General features: G+C 36.9%; 2 protein-coding genes across 3 annotated transcripts in view; one reads left to right on the forward strand and one right to left on the reverse strand.

Moving 5' to 3' along the window:
* rab7a (RAB7a, member RAS oncogene family) overlaps window positions 1–20,402 on the reverse strand; it is a 28,435-nt gene extending 8,033 nt beyond the window's left edge. The window contains exons 1-4 of one of the 2 annotated variants that reach the window (XM_067430979.1): window positions 20,081–20,402; window positions 6,330–6,392; window positions 4,536–4,662; window positions 2,067–2,285 (exon numbers count right to left, since the gene is read on the reverse strand). In XM_067430979.1, the coding sequence (XP_067287080.1) occupies window positions 2,067–2,285; window positions 4,536–4,662; window positions 6,330–6,382 (399 nt within the window). In that variant the 5' untranslated portion in view covers window positions 6,383–6,392; window positions 20,081–20,402. The remainder of the gene's footprint in view (window positions 1–2,066; window positions 2,286–4,535; window positions 4,663–6,329; window positions 6,393–20,080) is intronic. The other variant, XM_067430980.1, reaches the window with a different exon arrangement.
* Window positions 20,403–20,854: 452 nt separating this feature from the next.
* Window positions 20,855–24,159, forward strand: part of slc25a26 (solute carrier family 25 member 26) — a 77,363-nt gene continuing 74,058 nt past the window's right edge. Inside the window, exons 1-2 of the mRNA XM_067432126.1 lie at window positions 20,855–20,993; window positions 21,631–21,787. Coding sequence (XP_067288227.1) covers window positions 20,961–20,993; window positions 21,631–21,787 — 190 coding nt within the window. The 5' untranslated portion in view covers window positions 20,855–20,960. The remainder of the gene's footprint in view (window positions 20,994–21,630; window positions 21,788–24,159) is intronic.

Genomic DNA, 24,159 nt, shown 5'->3' on the forward strand with positions numbered 1-24,159 from the left:
ATACAAAACTAAATAGTGTGTCTAATGACAAAGGGTAATATTATTTTGTATTACAAAATAAAACCGTAGATACGTTGCTTAAAGATCGTTCACTGGATCCTTCTAGCAAACGTCACCTTTTCCACCATATAAGTTAAAACGATAGTCATTTGACAAGGCTATTCATTTTGTAAAAATATAAGTTATATATTTATATTTTTGAGCTGAAGTAGGCCTATGATGTTTTTGCATGCTTGTATTTCAGAGTACATCACGGACACTGCGTAGCCTACATTGTGACTAACGTTATATAAACATGCAATATTGTTGACGAAAAAAGACAAGTCTAAAATGTAGACTGAATGACACTTTAAGCAGAACATCTCAAATGGAGATTGCTGAAATGCAGCTTACTTGTTTATTGGTGTTTTCAGATCATCCGTGCGTGCAAAAGAGAGAGCGTGCATATGGTTGCCATATTGTACATTTAGGTAAAACACTGGATAGTATGTTTTTTTTTCACAGAAAAGCTCTGTTTGGGGGATTTAAGTTACTGAAATCTGGTAACAGCACAAACGCGAGCTCTTTCTCGCGCGCGGATGATCTGAAACCACCAATAAACAAGTAAGCTGCACTTCAGTAATCTCCATTTGAGATGTTCTGCTTCAAGTGGCATTCAGTCGGTCTGTGTTCTGTCAGAGCGGTCAGGACTCACGAGCTGCTTCGCTGAACAGCTGAACTACAGTGTGCTGTGAGCTGCTGAAATAAGCCAATCAGAGCAGAGCTCAACATTAATACTCCTGACTCTTCCAAATAAGGCAAAAACAAGTATTACATCCTAGGGACAATTTATAGGGTTGTAAATAGACCTGTAAAACTGTATCTGGACAATTTCCCCCCTTAAATAAGCCACATACCCTCTATGTAGATATCAGAGAATAATTTAACATTTAGTTTCAAATCATTCTAGGGCACCTTTTATTCTTTTTCAAAAATATCCATGATACAATTGTCCTGATACAATAATGAAGTTAAAAATTATCTTATGTCTGTTTTTCTTTTCCATGTGACCAACAACAGAAAGTTTAACTAGGAGTTATCATAGGTACACAATGTGGTAATATAATTAAAAAATGATCTTGCATCTTCCACCTAGTATTGAGCAAAACCCAACACAGTGGTAGAACTACATTATTAACCTAATATCAGTTCACACAAGCTTATCGCCGTGTTAGTTGTAGAGGGTGACTTACAACAAGCTACCAAGACTCCCCTGCGATTTAGGTCCTAAATTATGGAATAGTCTTTTTTTTCCATGTAAGGTCATCTTCATCACTAACCATTTTTAAATCCTCTTTTAAAAACAGATCTTTTTATGTGGCATTTGTAAAGATTATGGAATAGGTTTTGAAGCAGCTCAAATATATGATGTTATATTTGAAAAAGTTGTAATTTATTATGTTTTATATTTAATAGTAAAAAAAATTATCTTGCTTGATCTGTAAAGTAGCCTAGAAATCTAGACGCACCCTAGCAGCAGCAAATCTAATCTGCCATGAGTGTCGTCTAGCAACTCTCAATAGACTTCTGAGCTGGAAAAAACAAACTCTGGTCAGGCCAATCTCATCGTGTAGAGTCAGAGGGTGGGCTTAATATAATGACGGCAGAGCTGTGACGGTTCCGCTACTTGTAAACAAGGAAGATGGTGAACGGCGTTCTTTTGAATCGGCTTTGGCCGTGACTCTGGAAGACTTGGGGTTAAGCTTTTCTTTGAGAAAAGAAGGGCACTGAAATCATTCTTAAGAAAGGAAAATGTGTTCGACGGGATACGGCGAAAGGTTAAACTTTCAACTAGCTCCGCTTCTCGTTGCTCTGGTTGGTTGTAGCGCTATGCAATTGTGTGCAGAGGGAGTTTGGAAGACAACCGTTTATCCCGCCCCTCGGATTGAGCCCTGTCAATGGTGATTTTCCAGACCAAACATCTAGATATGGGTCTGGCTTGTCAGGCTATCTGTAAAGCACTTTGGGTCAACTTCTGTTGTTTTTAAATGTGCTATAGAAATAAAGGCTGACTTAATAGCACCCACCTGTCTATTCTCCAGATCGATTTTGTTGCCCAGCACAACGAAAGGGAAGTTCTCTGGGTCGCGTGGGCTGGCCTGGATCAGAAACTCGTCCCTCCAGCTGTCCAGTGTCTTAAAGGTGTTGGGGGCAGTGACGTCAAACACCAGCACGCAGCAGTCAGCACCGCGGTAGAAAGCCACACCCAGTGACTGGAACCGCTCTTGACCTGCTGTATCCCATATCTGAATGAAAGAATGCTGTGCAATGAAACTTGTTCTCTGGTTAAACAGTTATACAATCATATCCTCACATCGAGGGATTTATTTCAATCATAGTTGTTGTCTTATTAGAGAACTAAAAATGATCCACCTCAATTGAGCATTTTTAAAATGTATACATATCTGGGTATACAAATCCACCCAGTGTTTTTATGCAATATCCTGAAATAAAAATAGGTGGATGGAAACATAGCTAGTAAGATTGTTGTTGTTATTTTTATGCTCCATGGAAAAAAGAAAGTCAAACAGGTTTAAAATGATATGAGGGTGAATAAAAAAACATTAAGCTTAAAGGGATAGGTTACCTAAAAATAAGCCTATCCTATCCACAACTTTCCCGAACTCTGACCTTTCCCATGATCGCTATGGCAATGTAGAACACGCCGGTAACGAACTTCCGGTTTACATTAGTATGTACTGTTATCAGCTAAATGCTTGGTTGTATTATGAGGATTCAGGAGTAGACTTTTACAACAACACTTCAGGCAAAATGATCACATGTCCCAGATGGTCGCATGGATCTGACTATCTTACAAGAACTTACTAATATCTGTAGCACTAAGCGATTCACCGAGTTATGCGGTGCACACATTTTGCCACTGTGTGGTAGGCTTGGCTGTTCCTATGATCCACGCGAGAGTTACCTTCCGTCCATGTGCCTGTAAATCGATTTTATTTTATTATAAATAAAGGTTTATTTGTTTCTAGTTATTTATTTTGTTAGATATTTCCACTTTGCGGGAGTCCCGCAAAATAATTTTATTTTCCCGCGACATGCACACAATAATATCTTGCCACCCGCATCCGCATTCACCATCAAATATTATCCCGCGACGCACTCGGTTGTGCTGGGTCCCGCGAGAGTGCATGTCTCTATTTAACGTTAGGTTGTTTGAGCGGTCTTGCTACACAATAAATCTGTAAATTATTGAAAACAATAAACATACCCCTTGAAAAAAAATTATACAGTTGTACTGCAGTATTTTAAATAGGTTAAACTAATATATTATATAAACTCAATAATTAAATTTACAGCAATGACATTTTTATTTTTATTACAATGCACTTAAATTAATTGAAGTTCATGCATCTATTTTCAAGTTGATTAAAAGTCTACTGACAATTTCTGACATGATTTCAACAATTACTAATATTAAAATATAAATATTACTTCTACATCACAATTCTTGAGTTTATTTGAAGCTCGTTGGGTGCGTAGGGTGCTAGGCAACATGTCAAATGGGTCCGTTTATGTGACATGGTTTATGGAAGCAAGCAAGTTTCGGAGGTGAGACCCAAGCACTCAGCGGCACTCAGCGCTCATTAACCCCAGCGAGAGCAGCCTTAACTCGGCTCGTCCTTCTGACGACTGCCGCTGCCTGGCAGAAGCCCCTCCCATGACGCAAATTTGCGTCTGTTGTGTAGTGAATGAAGCAAATGGAGTCAAAATGTTCACGCATCCATGTTAGCGCGAATAGCGCTATTTATTCGCGTCACTCGCGTCTGGCGTGAACGCAGCATAACTGTAATGTGTGCTAAACCGGAACTGAGATACCGTCAACCGGAAGAGTGTCATGGCGACGCCCACCAAGACTTGCAGGAAAGTTGTGGATAGGATTATTTTTAAGATAAGATAAAGTTTGAAATATCCAATAAATTTCATTCCACTTCATGATTGTTCCACTTGTTGTTGATTCTTCACAAAAAATGACAGTTTCATATCAATATGTTTGAAGCCTGAAATGTGGCAAAAGGTTGCAAAGTTCCAGGGGGCCGAATACTTTCGCAAGGCACTGTAATAATACATAATTTACTCACCCTAAAGCCATCCTAGGTGTATATGTTTTTCTTGTTTCAGACGAATACAATCAGTTATATTCATGTTATATAAATGTCCTGGCTAATCCAAGCTTTATAATGGCAGTGAATCCAAAATTTGAAGGTCAAAAAAATGCATCCATCCATTATTAAAGGTTCCCGGGGCTTACTAAAGGATGGCTTTAGGGCGAGTAAAGTATGGGGTAATTTTCATTTTTGGGTAAACCATCGCTCAGTTTATAAGAAATTCAAATAAAAAATAATACAAAAACGTAAAGCTAGTTGATGTAATAAGATGACACTCATTGGAATGGGGAAAAGAAAAATGCTTTAGATGCTTTCATTTTTATTTCAAAGCATCATGTGCTTTCAGTAAAAACAACCGGTCATCTCTACCTGCATTGTGACAAGTCGGTCATCAACCATCACTTCTTTTGTCAGGAAATCTGCTCCTATAGTAGCTTTGTACTGATTACTGAACTTCTTATTCACATACTGATTCATCAGAGATGTCTTGCCAACCCTGTTGAGACAAAAATGAGAACGTGTAAACCAGCACCTGGCAGGAGAATGTAGAACTAACACTATTTGGGATTGTGCAGAACTATGAGTCATACAAAAAGAAACACTGCATGAACATAAACAATCTAGGCCATAACAAAATTTACATTCCCTTTAGGAAACTGAAACTATTTTCTTGAGAATTTATATTCCACCCACAAGCTTTGCCATCTGGAAAGCCTTTTAAGACCAAAATAAAACATGAATATAAGATAGAATATTTGAAGGTTTTGTGTTGGTTGACACAACACAACATTTGTATGCCGGTGTGCCATGAACATGTGTTTATATTGTAGTTCAAACAGTGCAATGTAGGGTGTAACTGAATGTTTTATAAGAGTGTATTAATAGCATTTTTTGCAAATTTCTATCCACGATAGAAAAGAAAACACTCAAAAGTGCCCCTTTGAGCATTTGAGCATGGCAGGTACAATGCAAAAACTTGGGGTCAGTGAGATTAGATTAGTTTTTAATAAAAAAATAAATTAAAAAAAGAGTTTAAACATATTAAACAAAGACAAAAGTGACAGTAAAATGGATAGTTCACCCAAAAATGAAAATGTGATGTTTATCTGCTTACCCCCATCCAAGATGTAGGTGTGGGCATCCAAGATGTAGGTGTGTTTGTTTCTTCAGTAGAACACAAATTAAGATTTTTAACTCCAACTGCTCGTATAATGCATGTCAATGTTTACTATGAGAACCACTATGAGAGTAAAAAACAGACATACGAATCGAATTGAGATACGCCGTATCTTGTACATTTGACCTCACTTGTCAGAAGTGATGGCGCCCTCGCGGCTTTTGTACATAGGGTTGTATTTGAGGTAAAATTTATATAAATACTGTTCGGTTTCTCACACAAACCAATAAGTTTTGTGTCTTAAAACATCAATGTGTCGCCATGAGCCACAGGGTTTAATATGGATTTGTTTGTCTATGTGTATTTTACTCAGACATACAAATTTTAATAGAAATACACCCCATTGACATGCATTATACGGCAAAGGTTAGAATTAAAAATCTTCATTGGTGTCCTACTGAAGAAACAAACAGAGCTACATCTTGGATGCTATCTGGGAGTAAACAGATAAACATCAAATTTTCATTTTTGGGTGAACCATCCCGTTTAAAGACAATAATGAAAAAAAAAAAGAGTGTTTTTTTGAGCATTAAATCATCATATTAGAATGAATTCTGAAGGATCGTGTGACATTGAAGACTGGAGTAATGAGCTGATTCAAATGGAGTATGAGTGATGACTCGTATATGTTTATTATTTAGACTTCACTGATCCTTCCTTTACATGTGTTTTCCAACAAAAAAAATAGAAAGATATTTGTCTATAACTCAGACAATACAAGTATAAAAGAAGTACTTTCTACACTGCATTAAGTTCCAATCGATTGGACTCTTTAAAGTCACCATGAAAGGGAAAATGTAATAAGTTTTTCTTCCCTAATCTAAAAGTTGGACTTAATAGTGCAAATTGGACCCTAAAATAAAGTATTTAGATTTCATTGTGACTGTAATCTATTCATAGCACTACTATTATTTAACATAAACTAAATGAAGTTGGCAGGAGCTTTGACTTTTTTTGTGTCTGTGTTGTTGAATGTGGAAACTCACCCGGAGTCTCCAAGGATGATCACCTTCAGAAGAACTTTCTTCCTTGAGGTCATAGTGTCACAGCTGGGGGAGGAGGAAGCACAAAGCATGAAGCAAAGTTTTCAACAGCACGGCTCATATAAATAAAAAGGAAGTGAAAGCAAAAACGTTTGTACTAAAATACGCCTATATGGACGTGGAGACAAGCAAGCTACAACTACTACATGTTAAAGCCACAATCACTCATTTGGTTGCACACTCTAAGGGGCTATAAAAGCCTTTTTTGTTTCAATGACAAAACCCATGATTCTGCTTGCACTCTCAAATTGGTCATGTGCACTCGAACTACCAAAGTCACGAGAAATGCACTTTCAGACACGACGTGTACTGTTGGCCGCCTAGTATTAAACAGACTTCCCTTTTTAAGAGGGGGGCTTAAATATGTCATTTACTAAACCACGTTTCCATCTTTCAAATAATACAGGTCCATTTGCTGAGATACTAACAAAATTACATTGACTGTATAATATAATTTATTAATTCATTATTTATTTCTATGTTATTGGCAATAGCCAACAAATGGATCACAGTATATGTAATTCAATAGAATTTTGTTTAAATAAAAACAAATTAAAAAAAGACTAAAATCTATTATTTAAAATACTACTAGTGAATTTAGGCATTACATACTGTACAGTGATCTTCAGATTTGCCAAAGATTAAACTTAACAGGTGATAATAATTACATTTTTTATTTTATTATTATTAATTTATTAGTGTTTTAAAGAATAACTTTACAGGAGTGTTAGATGACGGCAAAGGTAATACAAGATTAGGATAAGCATGCACAATTAAATATAAATCAATAAATCAAATCAATAAATTAATTAATCAATAAACCAATAAATAAATAAATAAATCTCAAATAATGGCCAATATAATATCCGGCAGGTGACTTTCAGCAGTGGTGTGTAACACAGTCACTTTTACTAGCCACTTTGGAGGGTTGAATTTTATATATAATATATACATTTTGCAATTGTATTCTTTTTAAAAAAAGCATTTAAAATAATAAATGAAATGCCAAAAATATTTTTTTTTTCCTGACACGTTACTGAAATATCTGAAATGCCTCCAATACTCATTATCCACAGGCTGCCTCTCAGTACCAAATTTATTTCTTTTTTGCTGCCTATTGCACTACAACAATTAAATACACACAACATTATGTAAAAATGACAGTCAGTTATGTTTTAAGTGAACACAGAAGGTTGAGAAAGAAAATGCATGTGTAACTGGATCCTAATAATAATGGATCCTAATACACCTGTTGCCAAATATGATAATATAAAACATATGGAAGTTTTTTCCCCACGGTATCGATGTCAAAATTGTGGCCAGTGAAAATGCTGAGTGGCTAGTATCTTTGGAAAACCACTTGCCACAACAGCTGGTGAGCAAAAAAGTTAATGTCAAGCCCTAGACATGTCAGATTAATCAGATATCCTAGACGCACTTGTATCCACTCAAAAGGATGCAAATGCAAGTGAACGGAACTAAATGATGTGCTACAGCCAGAGTGTTACTTGCGCCTGTAGCAACGTGCCGAAACACAGGCAACTAAATCATGTTATCTCTGCACATTTTTGAAGCCATGGCGAGAAAGAATTTTACTTAAAACACTTACTTTTGAAAAAATACGACTGCCAGTAGCCTGTATGTCGGGCACTGTGAGTGAGAGTGCAATCAAGCGCGTTTACGTTTTTTTTTTGGACATTTCATATACTCTAGTAGGGGTGTCAAAATTAATCGTTTCTACGAGGACGATTTAACATTATCTGACTGCCCAATCGGAGGCTAGACTTTTAGGACCGCATTTCTAGGACCCTGTTTTTTTGTGACAGCGCAACCTACTGAATCGGAGAACCGAAATCCCATGAACGCATTTCCAGTACACTAGTTTTGGAGAACCGAAACAAGTGCCACCAAGGCAATAGTTTAACACTGTTTTTTTAAAGGTTTATAACACCCAAATACTGCTTTCTTTATTGCAATTAAACTTGATTTCTAGGAATGTTGAGTAATTATTGTGTCCAAGTTGCATAATTTAATAACTCATCAATTAAAATAAACAATGAATGGTATAGCCTTTTCAGTCAATTACATTGTCAAGTACATAGGGGATACACAAGGATGAGTCAGGGGGTAGATTTAGGATTGTGTATATTTTATAAAATAATATATTGCAACATATATTGCATTACATGAACCACTTAGGAAGAACTTTAAGGACAATGTCTCCAAGAAAGATAGTAAAGTGAATGAAATAAGGAACATTAAGTTGAACTTGTTCAACTCTCTTTTATTTCAAATTTTAAAGATCTTAGTCACCACAGAGCACACACAATTATTTCAATCATCATACCAAATAATGTTCATATTACTGTTATTGCATACTGTTCAAAGATTTTGCTGAACAGGTTCTTGAAAGATTCATGTAAATAAAGCACATCTGAACTGAGAAAGAACAAAAAAAAAGAGATGCAAGAAATCAAACTCATGGTGAAGGTTGAATTTGAAGATAAAATGGACAAACTACGACCTGCTTACCTGGCATAACTATATAAAAAAAATGACTTGACTTGAAAGAACTTTTTGTTGTTGTTGTAAATTTAGAACTGTGTCTTCTTAATGATTGTTCTTTGCAATTGTATGGCTTACCATGTTTCATTCAGAGCTTGTTAATCCTGATATAACTTTGTATATTGAAAGAAATCTTCATAATCATTTTTAATATGGCAATACTGCCAAACAGATATTCTAACTATAAACAAAAAGCATAGTAACTACAATTTTAGTTAAAATGTAAAGTTAATGTATTTGCGCAGCAGGATAATTAGTTACCAAAAAAGCATGTGAAGAATCGTTTTGGGAATCGGATCATTACTTCCAAAATCGGAATCGGATCGGATCTTAAGATTCCCACCCTTAGATTTTACCATACATTTTTACAGCGGGCCTATTCAAACGGGATTAGTATTACTCAAGGTCATTTTTCCGGACCTTTTTACAGAAGGTAAAAGCTTCCGTAATCTTTACTGACATTATAAAATAACAGAGAACCTCTGGTAATAATTACTTTACCCGAATCTCCCCATGTTAAACTAATCCAGTCCGAATAGGGCTATACTCTATAGTCTGATACTGCACCAACTGGGCTGTGATTATGGGGCATGTTTCAACCGAACCAAGAACAAGTCCAGACTGAACTTCCTGACCTCAAAAGTTGTGGGCAGGGCTAAGTTCGGCTGGCATCTAGGCTACTATAATATTATAGATCATAAACTACAAAAGAAAAAAAATTCACTTGATTTTCTTGATCAAAATCAGTCTGCAGACTTCTACAAAAACATACAAAACAATATTGAACTGGCGACATAATCCGGATACAAATATTTTTAGATGGAAAAATATCTGAGGAATCAGCTTGTAAGTAAACAATAATATATCCAGACAATGTACATCCGCATACACTGCCGCTATAGTGGAAGGATGCAGTGTATTGTTTAAAAGTAAGCTTTAACATTAACCACTTTCTGAAGCCCCTAACATGGCATGATAGGTTCAAGCGGTTTTAAATCAGGCCATTTGAAACTTAGGGCGTTTTCACACCTGAAAGTCCGCACCAAGGTCCGAACCAAAGTTTGTGTTTGGACATTTGGTTCTATTTGGTTTGCTTTCACATTGCAGTTATGTTAGCGCACCAAAGAACTTTACATGACGCACTGGCGTCCTGTCGTCATCATCTATGAGGGCTGCATCTTAACATTGATTGGTTTGTTAGCGGACGTGCGTCTGACGTCAGTGTGTTGTCAATTCAGCGGCTAACTTTGACAAGAATGAATGAACAGACGCATCGTTGCCAATAATGTTAATATTATGGCATTACTATCTGCAGCACCAACTATACTCGAGGCAAATTCACCAAATGAACGTCCTCGTTGTGCAAACATTTTATCGGCGCCGACAGGAAAGGAGGAGCTCCTAGAAGATAGGCTTTTTAACCAAACAATGTATTTTATTTTATAGCCTAGTTATGTTTAAATATTATAATGTTATTTTTAAATTTCATCTAGGCTATATTGATTATGAAACGTGCACAGATGTGCAAAGACATCGAGTCAGAAATAATTTTGACCACTTCATTAGATTTGTTTTGTAGAAAGCTTTATTTTGTATCTTAATTTTAATAAATGTTTCATCATTTGCCTGAATTTAATAAATAAGCTTAAATAAATAATATAGCAGACATCCCGTGACGGAGTGATCATTTGTGTTGCACATGAACTGGAGCGGTCTCATAACTAAACTGAAACTCATATAGTCAAGCAGAGCACGCTGTTCACGCGAGCTGACATGAGTACACAAGCGGTTCTGGTTAAAATGCTGCGCGATCACTGCTGCTTACATGTGCTGTGAGTTTAATCTGTGTTTTTTCACTAATCCTACACCAGAACTTCCTGTAAATGGTCTGAAAGTCCGAACTATACAGAAAATGCTTTCACACAAGAAACGAACCGAACCTTTGTTCAGTTTGGTCCGGACCGAGACTACCTCTTGACGTCGGACCAAATTTCGTCTGTTTGGTCCGGACCATGGTCCGAGGGAGGTTTCACACCTGTAATTTTGGTTCGTACCAAACTGAAAAGTCCGAAAATCCGGACCAAACAAGGTAGGTGTGAAAGCACCCTTAGAGACCCATTAGTACCTTTTAACTGCTCATTTTCATTTTACATAACAGCAGCATACTCCAACAACTGAGCTAAAATCAGACAGATAAAATCAAATGTGTGCAATTATGCAGTTGGTACATTTAGTAGTGAAAAACTGCATCCGACTGTAGGGTTGGTCACAAAGGTGTAATAGGATAGAGGATAAAGGTGTAATAGCAACTTTCAGCACATCTTGGTGAATCAAGACTTCCCATGATGTATATTCAATAATAGAGAATAAGCAACCTGAACTCACAGGAAAGCGTAACTGATGTTACGAGGTGGAGATTTCATATGAATTTGTAGAATGTAAATTGCACAAACAACATTTTATTAGAAAAAAAGTGATGGTCCACCCATAAATATATTGCTAGAAAATCATATGATACAATATATCACGCTTTCTGTCTAACTATGAAAACAAAATGGCTGTGAAAGAGATGAAAAAGTCTGGTTTTCCAGACTCTAGACTCAAAAGTGGCTGGGACATTATTATTTTACTCACACTGCAGTCAGCCATCCCGTTAAAAACCTCTTTTTTCGTTTCCTTCACAGAGAGTCACGTCGAGGAAGTAGCGACTTGGAGCAGGGAAATCTACTAAGAACGTCTTATTTTATCAATTAAAATATCGATATCTGGAGCATGGGGAAGGACAACGATATATTGCCCTGTCAATATTATCCCATCCTGAGCAGATCCTACAAAAACATATAAATAAGATTGTACGAATGAGTCACCTATTCACCCAAACATAAACCACTTGAATTGCCATAAGTTTGTGTTGGAATGATTCAAGTTCTTCAAAGAGAGTACATCCGACTGTATGTCATATAAAATACAGCAGATTTCGCTAGCTTTAATCAATGTGAGGTGTCATTTTCCCCACTTCAAATCCAGACAAATGAAAACATGAATAAATGTTTCTTACATACCCCACTCAAACCTTCTTTTCACACTAAAATTAGAATCAAAAGCCAACATATTGCTTATTATTATGCCCCAAAAGAGCTCCTGATCCTACATGAAAGCTTTACTTATGTTCACTGACAATGTCTTGAGGCTCCTAATAAGAAAAGCATCATGAAATGTCCCTTAGGAACTAAATGATTAAGCTTATATTTTTTGGGTTAGATTTATTAAAAAATACCAAAGCCAGCAGAGATTTGAACAAAAAGTTTTTTAAGAAAAACCCCTCACCACGCTTCAGTAGGATCTACAAGTGGACTGAAGAGCTCCTCCACACAGAAAACCTAACTTAAAGTCACCAACATGGAACACTTACGGTCTCTTAAGAAGCACTGTGGTATATCACATTGTTTCAAACAATACTACACAATCCAGGAGAGTAGCAATCACCTCAACAAAAAAAGTACATGGAAAGATAGGAAAACCCCTAAAATAACCAGTATATTATACAATTGGCTTGCTGATGTCTTTCCTCTGATCATCCATGTTGTTTTACTACAAGAAGAAAATACCAAAAGAAGTTTCAAAGAGCGCATCTCAAATTTCAGATGCTAGATGTATCATCAGAGTTGAAATGAAAATCTCACATCCAGCCCATATGACATCCTCACTTAACCCGTACATAAAATCACTATACAAGCCTCTTTCTTTATGTTCCATTTTCATGAGAGTATAGCTCTGTGTCAAAACCTTACAAGACTGCATTTTGAGAATCCAAGGCATGTAGCATTTATTTATTTATTATTATTTTTTTTTTACAAGGGACATGAATGAATTACCAAAATGAATTGTAGCTCACACAATGTTGCTCTGCCTACTATTTAAAAATATATTCTATTTCATATAATAAATGTTTCAAATATAGTATGCTTCACATTGCATGCTCAATTCAGCAAACTGTCTTGGAAAATCATTTATATATTTTTCTTTTAATCCAATTTTGTGTAAAAATGGGGCGACATGGATGTATATTAGGGCTGGGCGATATGGAGCAAAAAATATATCTCGATATATTTTGCTATATCTCGATATACGATATATATCTCGATATCTTTACAGGAAAAATAACCCCCTAAAAACTACAGCAAAAACAAATATGCCAAATACCACAAATTCTTTTTTTTATTATTGAAGTGCAAAGAGGTAGTCAGTTCATGTAGGAACAAATTGCTTTTGCAACATTAAAAAAAACTCCCTGATTACATAAATAATAATAATTTAACTGTAAAAGAAAATAAATAATATTTCCTTTTCATTTATTTCATTCTTTCAAAAGATGAATCAAAGACTCCCTTTTTTACACTTAAAGTAAACAGTAAGCATTTTGCAGAAAGATGGGGGCATGACTGAGATATAAATAAACTGATTTTGTATCAAAGTTCAAACAGTGATGTTTGTCATGAGTTGGACAAAATTCAAACTCATCATGCAGGCTACACATGAGCTGAATTTCACTTCTTTTCCAGTTACAGAAGGAAATATGAATGTCAGAAGGTAGGCTATATGATAATATGATACAGTACAACCAGGGGCGTAGCCATCTTTTCAGAAGTGAGGGGGACAGAAATTATTTGTATTTTTTTTTTTTGGACCAATATAATTTATCGCATCTCTTGCTTTTAATTGGGCAAGATATCAAATACACTGCTGAACAATAACCACTAATTAATATTTATACTATTATTCTCCTATTTTTGTGCCAATTTTATAATTGGTTTATATACTAGCCATACAAACACTTGTGCATTAAGACTCCATAGATTTGATGCAATGTAAAAAAATATATATTCTAATGTAAACCATGCTGTTCTCTATGTGAAGATATAGTAAAGTGTGATTTATTCCTGGGATCAAAGCTGAATTTATCCTCATTACTCCATGCAGTCTTCAGTGTCACATGATCCTTCACTAATCATTCTCATGAGGATCTGATGATCAACACACATTTATGATTATTATCAGTTTTGCTGCTCAAGGTGCTGCTTAATTTTTGTGGAAACCATCTAAACATTTGTGGTAAAATTAAAAAAGAGAGAAATGAATACTTTTGTTGATCAGACATGCATTAAATTGATCACAAGTGATATTTTTAATATTACAAAAGATAATAGTTTATTTAATGAATGCAAATAAATGCTATCCATTGAACTTTCTATTCATTAAAGAATCCTGAAAAATAACATGTATTACATGGCTATCATGGTTTCCACAACATTTTTAAGCAGCACAACTGTTTTCAACACAGATAATAATCATAAATGTTTCTTGATTATAAAATCCTCATCTGAGAGTGATTAGTGAAGGATCATGTGACACTGAAGACTGGAGTAATGATGATAAATTCAGCTTTGATCACAGGAATAAATTACTATATATTCACATAGTAAAAAAGCTGTTTTAATTTGTAATAATATTTCAAAATATTACTGTTTTAACTATTTTTGATTACATAAATGCAGCCTTGGTGAGCAGAATATACTTAACATTAAAAACTGAATTATTCATATGATAGCCTACTTTATTGTCAATAAATAGCCTATATTGAGATGGCTTGAAAAACACACATAAAGCATATATATTGTCGCAATCGTCTGATTGTCTTCGTCACGTTTCATCATTATAACGATTGTTTTCCTTCAGCTGCAGCTCCAGCGTGACTGGATATTACCTCTACGAATCCACGTTTGACATTCTGTGAGAGCGCCCTCCTCATATTTAGATGCGAATAAAATGACAGGTCATGCATAGATTATTTTTTGTCTCTGAATTTAAATCTTGATGTATTCACATTGGTTTCTATGTAAATACACTTGTCCGTGACCTCAAGAAGCGCGCAATCAACCCAGATTAAAGAAAGCTGTTTTTAGCGTCCCTGTTAACTTGCCCGCCCCCGCGCAGGGAACGCCGGTTCGGATCCCGCTCGGAGCGGGTCGACTAGGATCGGTGAGACCCAGTTAAAGTGCGGGGGACGAAAATACATTTTATTAAAAGTGAGGGGGACACGTCCCCCGCGTCCCCCGCGTAATCTACGCCCATGAGTACAACTGACAGAAGAGCACTGTGTCTCAGGACACCCGGGATGTCGCGTTTTCCCTCTTGGTTAAAACATGAATAGACCTATTCATCATAATCCCGTGATAAAGCTGACAAAATAATAATAGTAATGATATTGCAATACTTTATAAATGTTTTCAAATGATTTGCGATCATTTTGACATTTTAACCGAAAACCATGCGATCAGTTAGACACAAATCATAAACTGACATGATTGCGACCGCGTCTCGCACCAATAGTGTCAATCACCTGACTGTGGCTGAAACTTGCGCTTTGAACTATGATGAACATTAATATTTCTTTATGAATTTTAGCAAGCAGTTGTGTTAGAATGAAAACATGGTCTCTAAACTGAGTCCCGAACAACGCGCGCGCTTGTCAACATGATAACTAATCCTCACCTGGTTGTGGAAGCAGCCGTGTTCAATGAGACGACACGCGAGGGGAGGGGGAACAAAAGCAAGAGGCGGGAGGCGCGCGAGCGGGAGCGAGCACAGCACAGAGAAGGCAAACAAGCAAAGTGGCGGAATCAGAATTAAAAATAAACAATATATCGATATATACGATATGTCCAAATCCATATCGAGTTGAAAAAATATCTCGATATATTTTAAATATCGAGATATCGCCCACCCCTAATGTATATACTGAGTAACACACTATTTTGTGTGTGTGTGGTGGGGGGAGGGGGGTTTGGAGCTGACTTGGAGCCAGATTACAGTGATTTTAGAAAGATTGCAGTAGGTCAGTTGGCAAATAGGTCTATTGGCAAAATCTGCTGACTTTAGCAATATTTGTTGCATTATCCAGCAACGATGACAGTTTGCACTGGTCAAAAACCAAACGAGGGTCACTTTGCAATGGCATAGAGCTGATACTTATTCTTTTAATAAAGAGGAATATCTGAACAAATAATGTTGAAACTAGAAATGCATCCATTTTGTTTCTATTCTATTAAATATATCTCAAAAATATCTAGAATCTCATTCTAAAAAAAAGTCTTAATAAACACTTATTTTATAATCTTCATTTTTAATGCTCAATGGTTCAATCCCTTAGATATGGAGATCTCCATCTTCAAATTGTTGAATTTGAATTCAGTTAATTTATCACAAACCAAAATGTGCAGTCCATTTCATGGGCAAAAAAAGGTCTGTTGTCAAAAGTCTAGCAATGCATAAAGCACAACTCACACAGAAATCACTTTCCAACCAAGAAATGTTCTGCCGGTCAACCTATTTTGGAATCTGCATGGAGAAATCTCTTTGGCAAATTTTTGGCCAAAAGATTTTACCCCTGACCATTTGGTAAAAGTGGCCGCACTGTTACCCTGTAGTAGAAATACATTCCCGGAGTCCCGGACACATCTGTCATGTCAGCAATGTCCTTGATTTTTTGTTTTTTACTATGAACCACGGGATAGCAAAATGAGGTTGAAAATCATTCTTTTCAATAAGATGCTAAGTGATAAAGAATTTTGTGTAAGGGCAAAGGATTTTCCCAAGCAGGTTTTGAAAGCCTGCACACTGACCAACAGAAACCCGCTTGGCTTAAATAGCTCCTCAATGACCCACAAGCCATTCTAGGTGTATATAACATGACCAAGAGGCAACCTCCCCCAGTTTCTCTTGAAGTCAATACAGAAGTGAATTAAACTGTAATTCATGGACTGGCCACTAGAGACAGGTTCCAGAAGGGAGCAGAACCTCATTGAGTTACGGCGTTAAGGGCGTGGCCACTTTGAGTGACAGGTGGACTGTCGTTTGTCTGCTGTCTGTTAAGCCCCGTTTCCACCACAGGAACTTTACCCAGGAACCAGGAACTTTGGGTGGTACTTCGTGTGTTTAGACCGCAGGAACCAGGGTCTAAATAAAGTTCCGGGTAAATATTTCCCCCTCCAAACGGCCCTGCTCGCGAGGTAGTACTTTTTCAAAGTTCAGGAACTTTCGAGGGCGGGACTTGAGCGCTGAACATGCTGATTGGTTGAGCTGACGCAGCATTTTATTTCAACTCGGCATTTTTAAAAGTCTTTTGCAAGGTTCGGTCTACGTTAAGTAATAATCAGTCTTACACGCCGCGCTCATGTTGACAAGAGAGGAAAGTTAATTTTTCTGAGGGGTTAACTTTTTATTTCGTAAGTTATGAAGATAATGTTGGAGTAATGACACAGCGTATATTGCCCCAGGCAGTTTTTACTTTAACTGCGCCTGACAGAATTTTTTTTTTCTCAGATGATTATTTAAACAATTAAATAGCTTATAATATAATACTGTATTAGTCCTGGTGGCCGTTAAGAGTTGCTATGGCTACAGTTAACACACTCCAGCTGCTGGAGAAAACAGCAGCAACATTTTTGATGTGGCAGACAAACTGCTTATGTGACAAAATGATTGCGATTGAAAGTCATTACATGTAAACACCAAATCGGTTTAGATAACGTCTCATGTCAACAGTCCACTAAATCTTTCAATCGGTAGGCTACACACAAAAATGATTACTGTCCGTTAGGGCTGTCATTTTTGAAAAAAATCTAATTCGAACGGAATTCAAATATCAAGCAATGCATTCGAATATATTCAATTATCTACAACGCCGTCATCTCCAGCAGCTGGAATGTGTTTACGGATGCCATAGCAACTCTCAACGGCCACCAGGACTTATACGGTTTTATAAAAGCTATTTATTTGTTGTAAAGTGTAATAATCATCTCAGAAAAAATAAAATCTAATGTCAGGCGCAGTTGAAGTAGTTAATGATTGTTTGCTTACATAGGCTTGGGACAGTGTCATTATGCCAACATTATCTTCATAACTTCTTATGAAATAAAAAGTTTCTCCCTCAGAAACATTTATTTTCCTCTCTTGTCATGCTTGGTGCATGAGCGCGACGTGTGCTCTTCAGTGGTGAAGGCGCGTGCACTGTACGTCACATAAGGACGCACACTCAAAAGTAATCCGGTCAGGTCATTTACATGGTGAAATGTTTAGTTTGATCGATTCATGAAAAGGTTTATCCACCCATCTCAAAACGATTACAATTTCATTCAGTTTGGGCATTTTTATTACGATTGATCAGGTGTTTATATGGAGCATTTTCTTTCAGATTGGACTTTTAAACTGATTGCAGTGCTCCATGTAAACGCACCGACAGTAAAAACAATTGCGCTACATGGCACTTTAAAAACCGGATAGTTTATTTATAGTTCGATTACGGATATTTCACGTCATCTTCGCATGCATATCGAAAAGTGATAGCCCTGGTCCGTCACTGGCTTGGAGGAACAGTCGCGTGCAGTCCTACATCACCGGACTAATTTGCCTAATCTTCTCGGAACTTTATCGCGGACGAAACGCAGACAGCTGCAGGTCTGGGGGGGAGAAAAGTTCCTGTAAAAAAGTTCCTGGTACAAATTGTTCCGGGTAATTTTGGTGGAAACGGGACTTTAGTCATCACGTCCCACCTCTTTGCCCATTTTAAATTATCCGGGAGTGACACATGTTGACCACAGACACTACGTCCATATTTTTTTAGTCTATCGGCACAACACTTTTTTTGGGCTTCAAATATTGGCCTGCCATTCACTGCCATTATAATGCTTGGAAGAGCCATTTTTCAATATAACTCAGTTTGTATTCGTCTGAATGAAGAATGCCATATACACCTAGAATTGCTTGCGGGTGAGTAAATCATGGGATAATTTTCCTTTTTGGGTGTAAAAAAGTGTCATCCCTTTAAAACTGACTTATGTGAGAGTTGTGCTTCATACATCGCTACACTACTAATGTGGCCTGACTAATGGGCCTTTTTTTTTTTGCCCTGACTGCATCTTAAAAGTTATCCTAACCTAAAAACATTACATTATGGAATACCAAACTGTGCACTGGTTTAACATTTAACCAGAAACTACTGCTAATTTGGACATACTAGACATTAAATGCAGTGCTTTCTTGCATAATAGAATTGCACATATTTAGACGAAGGGAGCATGATCTGATTGCATACAACATTTTTTCAAATATAATAAACCACTGGTATTAAATACACAATATGTTTATGAAAATATATGCATACTGTGCTGCACACTATGGTGCAGATTTACTATGAGTAATAGTGTGCCATAATTCCAAATGCCGCTGTCTAGTGGATTCTGAGAGACAGTCCATAAGTGCAAAGAGTTTTACGACTCCATTTTTAATCTGGAACCCATGACACTCGGTAAAGTCGGATCACATGGCAGAGCACTTTCCTTTAGCATGCATAAGAATAGCAGAATGCAATCCATTTCAACAGCACATCGCAACAAACAATCAACAGCATACTCATACTATACGCGTGTCTTATAACTTTACGATACTTGCGAACAATAAATGCACTAGGGTTATAGTGTAATGGAGGCTTTAGCCGTATAGTAAATAGTTCTTGATTTAAAAATGGCTGGTTTCGCAATACTCCACACCTGTTTCAGTGTGTTGTAAACATACAAGCAGAAAGTGAATGTTGGTTGAGCAATCAGCTGATTTCAGATGAAAGCAAGTCAGCGCTGTGAAAAACCATTTCTGGTAGATTAATATTTTGTTAGTGACATTATATAAAAATGTATTCTTATGTAACGTTATATTAATTCAAGTCAACGACCTGAGATAACTTAAATATAAACCGACACAATAAAGCACGACTGTCTGTCAGGCCTGTCAGGGTAACTGGAAACACCTGATCATTCAAGGGCCTGACTAGAGATCAACATCACAGCGTGTAAATGACGAATACTCGGAAAGGAAGCGAATACACAGAAAAAAAGAAGAAAAAAAAACATGTACAGAGGGTAACGGTAATTGAATCACCTTTAACAGCATAACAAATGAGCTCGGTTGCTAACGTCAGTTAGCTTACATTTCAAATACACCATCTCTCTTGACAAACCCAAGATCAGCCTCTGAATTTATCATGTACAAACATATGTCTTAATTTGATGACTCACCTGGTTTATAAAATAGGAGTTCTAGCGAATATCAATCTGTTTTTGCGCTGAGGTGTAACGTTAGCCTGTGAGCTAACTCGCAGCCGTGTCCTTTCACAAGCCTGATGTTTATGAGCAAAACAAACAATAACTCCAGCCTCTGTCGCCAGCGGAAGACTGGATCGCTTATGCTAACGTTAGTGTGTGAACGAACTAATCCGGAATCGGGGATACCGATGCGGGTGCTGTAATCGTTATTGCCCCCCCTGTTACCTGACGGGTCTTTTTCTTTTTCTGTTTCGGGATCTGCTTTAACTTCCTCCAAAACAACCCTGTGGATAGCCAGCGATGTCATCACGCAGGTGACGTCATCGCTCAGCCCCACAAGAAGCGGACTGTCGCACTTTTTACTCTTTTTTTAATTTATTCTTTAATTGATATGACAGCACTAATATATATATATATATATATATATATATATATATATATATATATATATATATATATATATATATATATATATACCGTTGCTATATATAGCATATTTAAACCTGAAAAACCAAGATATATGTGTGTGTGTTCTGTACGCACTGTTCTGTAGGAACACATTTTAAAAATATTATATTTCATATATTATAATATTATAAAACATAAAAAACACTCATTTATGAACTCAATTATAAATAGCTGTAATTTGCCCTTTAACATTGAAACATAGATACATTATTTAAATTCCTTTTCTGCTGAAAATGAAGAGCGATGTTGTTGTCGTCGTCACGTGACGTCTTTTAAAACGCCCGCCTTAAACATGGCGGCGCCCTTGGTGAACGTGTAGTAGTTGTTGTCAAAGATAAACCATTTCACAAAGTCATTGCTAAATGCTGAAGTCGTCGCATGCAGTATGGACAGACGAGATTTGACCGCCTCCCTTGTGGTAATGCGCATTTTATGTCTATTACACGTGCTAAAAGCAGAAGAGAAGCATCATTCCTCAAGTCATAACTAACTCTGCCTATGAAATAAATGTTAGTAACAGTGTATTTACGCGAATGTGTCAGTGTAAACTTTTAGAGGATTAATTCCATTAATCTCAGGCTAGTCCTTTTGAAAGTAATTTTTGATCATACTTATGACGACAGTGACTATGATAATGAAAGTAAGATAATGTAAGTCATTGTAAAATTGATTGTCTTTTTTTTAAGTAAATAAATCCGTAAATAAACATTGCCTAGATCTAGTATTTGTGTTTTCTTACAGTAGCTTTTATTTTTCTTAACATTTTTAGGGATTTGAAAATAGTTTTTAGGTAATTAAAACACTCTTCTTTACTCTTATGTTCAAAAATTATTTGTGGTTGCTAAAGATGAATAATTAATTATTGAGAATTTTTTTAATGTTTTAGTAACTGTATTAAGCATAAACTTTACACTTCTTAAAGTTTTATGTTATTTGCCTTTTATTGCGTATTCGCATTATTATCTTATAAATTATGGTACTACAGTGACTAATAGCATTTCACAATTGTTTACCATTTCACCATTTCAATTCTATCCCTGTTTTCTGTCCCGTAGGCGGGTGGCTGCGCAGGAATGTGTGTAGATCTCACTCTCTTCCCTTTGGACACCATAAAGACAAGGTTGCAGAGCCAGCAGGGCTTCTACAAGGCTGGAGGTTTCCGTGGGATCTATGCAGGGGTCCCGTCTGCTGCTATAGGTTCCTTTCCCAATGGTAAGGTATATCTTATAATAATGAACATGAAAAATTGGTGCATGTTTAAAAGTTCAATTTTACTCTTTAGTCTTCTCAGGACTTCTGATTATGATGAATAGCATATTTAAACCAGAAAAAAATAGGATATGTAGCTCTCAGGATACACCTAAAAATGAAATAGGCCTACATGCACACATGTCAGAAAGTTTATGCAGTTTAAAGTTGCCATGAAATCAGAATGGACAATTCTTATTTTTTATGGTGTATTGCAGTATTCATCATTATTTTGTATTAAATTTATGTGCTCTCATAATCTTTAATCAAAGTAACTTCTCCTGCCACTTGCAATGACATCTGTTCTTCTGTGTTTTGAAGTGTAAGGGCAGGACAGGCTGTCACTCACATTACATCACGGCAATAGCAAACAATGATCCAATCAATTCCACAAAGAAAAAATCGAGTCGTACAATTTTTTTTTTTTTAATCAGTTTCACTCCACTATACACTAATGAGTTCAAACATTATGACCAGTCATAGGTAATGCTAATACTGTTGATCATCTCCTAACAAGGTCACAAATTAGGGACTGGGTAGATTAGATTGTAAGCAAACTAAAGCAAGAATGTCACATCAATGTGTTTACATGCACACCAGTAAGCTGATAATATCAAAAATATCAACTTATTGAAATACCAGTATACCAGTTACCTATACCAGTTTTCCCTGTTTCCATGCAAACCAGTAAACTGACAATGCAAGTAAACCGTGTTTACATGACTTTATTAATAAACCGGGTTATTTACTTGTAGTGACGTCAAAAATAATAATGTCTGTATCTGACTCGGAGTATTCTAAATGTTATGTCAGTTGTGATGTTAAAAGCGCGCACAATCGGGAGATTTACGTCTCATATTATTCTCTCATGCAGTTACAGATGCAGCGTTCTGACTGAACCTCTTCTACTTCTGCTGCATGAGAAGAGAACACATCTTTACAATTTTCTAGGTCTTAAAAGAGTCTGCGTTTGTGATATAGCCTTTTTTTTTATGCGAAACGCAAGCTCCCTCTGTCTGGATGCATTTAAATCTGCTTTAAGTTTGCGTTTTTGTCACCTATCACACATGCGCATTACAATAAGCCGACAGAAAGCAGGTTAATGCGTTTACATGCAGCGCGAAATCAGGGTATGAGGCTAAAAACTACCTGTCCCGACCAGTTCATGCTTACTCCGTTTATGACCTTACGATAAAAGAAAACGGGTTACCTCGTTTACATGACCATGTTCATTTACCAGCAGCCACTGAAGCTAAGCAGGGCTGAGCCTGGTCAGTACCTGGATGGGAGACCAACTGGGAAAACCAGGTAGCTGCTGGTAGAGGTGTTAGTGAGGCCAGCAGGGGGTGCTCACCCTGTGGTCTGTGTGGGTCCTAACACCCATGTATAGCGATGGGGTCACTATACTGACAAAGAGCACCGTCTTTCGGATGAGACATTAAACCGAGGTCCTGACTCTCTGTGGTCGTTAAAAATCCCAGGGGGATTAAAGGGGTAGTTCACCAAAATTTAAAATGATGTCATCATTTACTTACCCTCGGGTTGTTCCAGACCTGTATGAGTTTCTTTCTTCTGCTGAACACCAAAAAAGATAATTAGAAAAACGTTTGTAACAAAGCAGAGAGAACAACCATTCACTACCATAGTAGGGGAAAAATACTATGGTAGTGAATGGTTGTTCTCTCTGCTTTGTCACAAACATTCTTGAAAATATCTTTTTTTTTGTGTTCAGCAGAACAAAGAAACTCACACAGGGTGATTAAATGATGATGACATAATTTAAATTTTTGGGTGAACTATCCCTTTAATGGCGAGTATGGCAGCGTTGCTTAATATGGTTGCTTTCATACAGTGTTTTGTTTTTACAAACGTGACAACCCTATTCTATAATCCAGGGGTGTCCAATCCTAGTCCTAGAAGGCCACTGTCCTGCAAAGTTGAGCTCCAACTCCAATTAAACACACCTGAACCAGCTAATCAAGGTTTTATTTGGGATACTAGAAACTTCCAGACAGGTGTGTTGAGGCAAGTTGGAGATAAACTCTGCAGGACAGTGGCTCTCCAGGACCGAATTTGGACACCCCTGCTATAACCGAACTGACACCTGTGCATATTCAGGACTTACAACTGCATGCTTGTCTGATCCAGGAGATCTATTGTGGCGCACACAATTTTAAAAAGGATAATGGGAGAAATATCTGACAAATCACAGTGCATCACACTCTGCTGTGTATGGGGCTGCGTAGCTGAAGACTAACCATAGGGCCTTTGAGGATGTCTGTCCACCGTCGAAAGTGCTTACACGTGAGTGTCAGAACTAAACCTTGGAGCGGTGG

The sequence above is a fragment of the Pseudorasbora parva genome, chromosome 22, assembly GCF_024679245.1.
Source record: "Pseudorasbora parva isolate DD20220531a chromosome 22, ASM2467924v1, whole genome shotgun sequence".
NCBI lineage: Eukaryota > Metazoa > Chordata > Actinopteri > Cypriniformes > Gobionidae > Pseudorasbora > Pseudorasbora parva.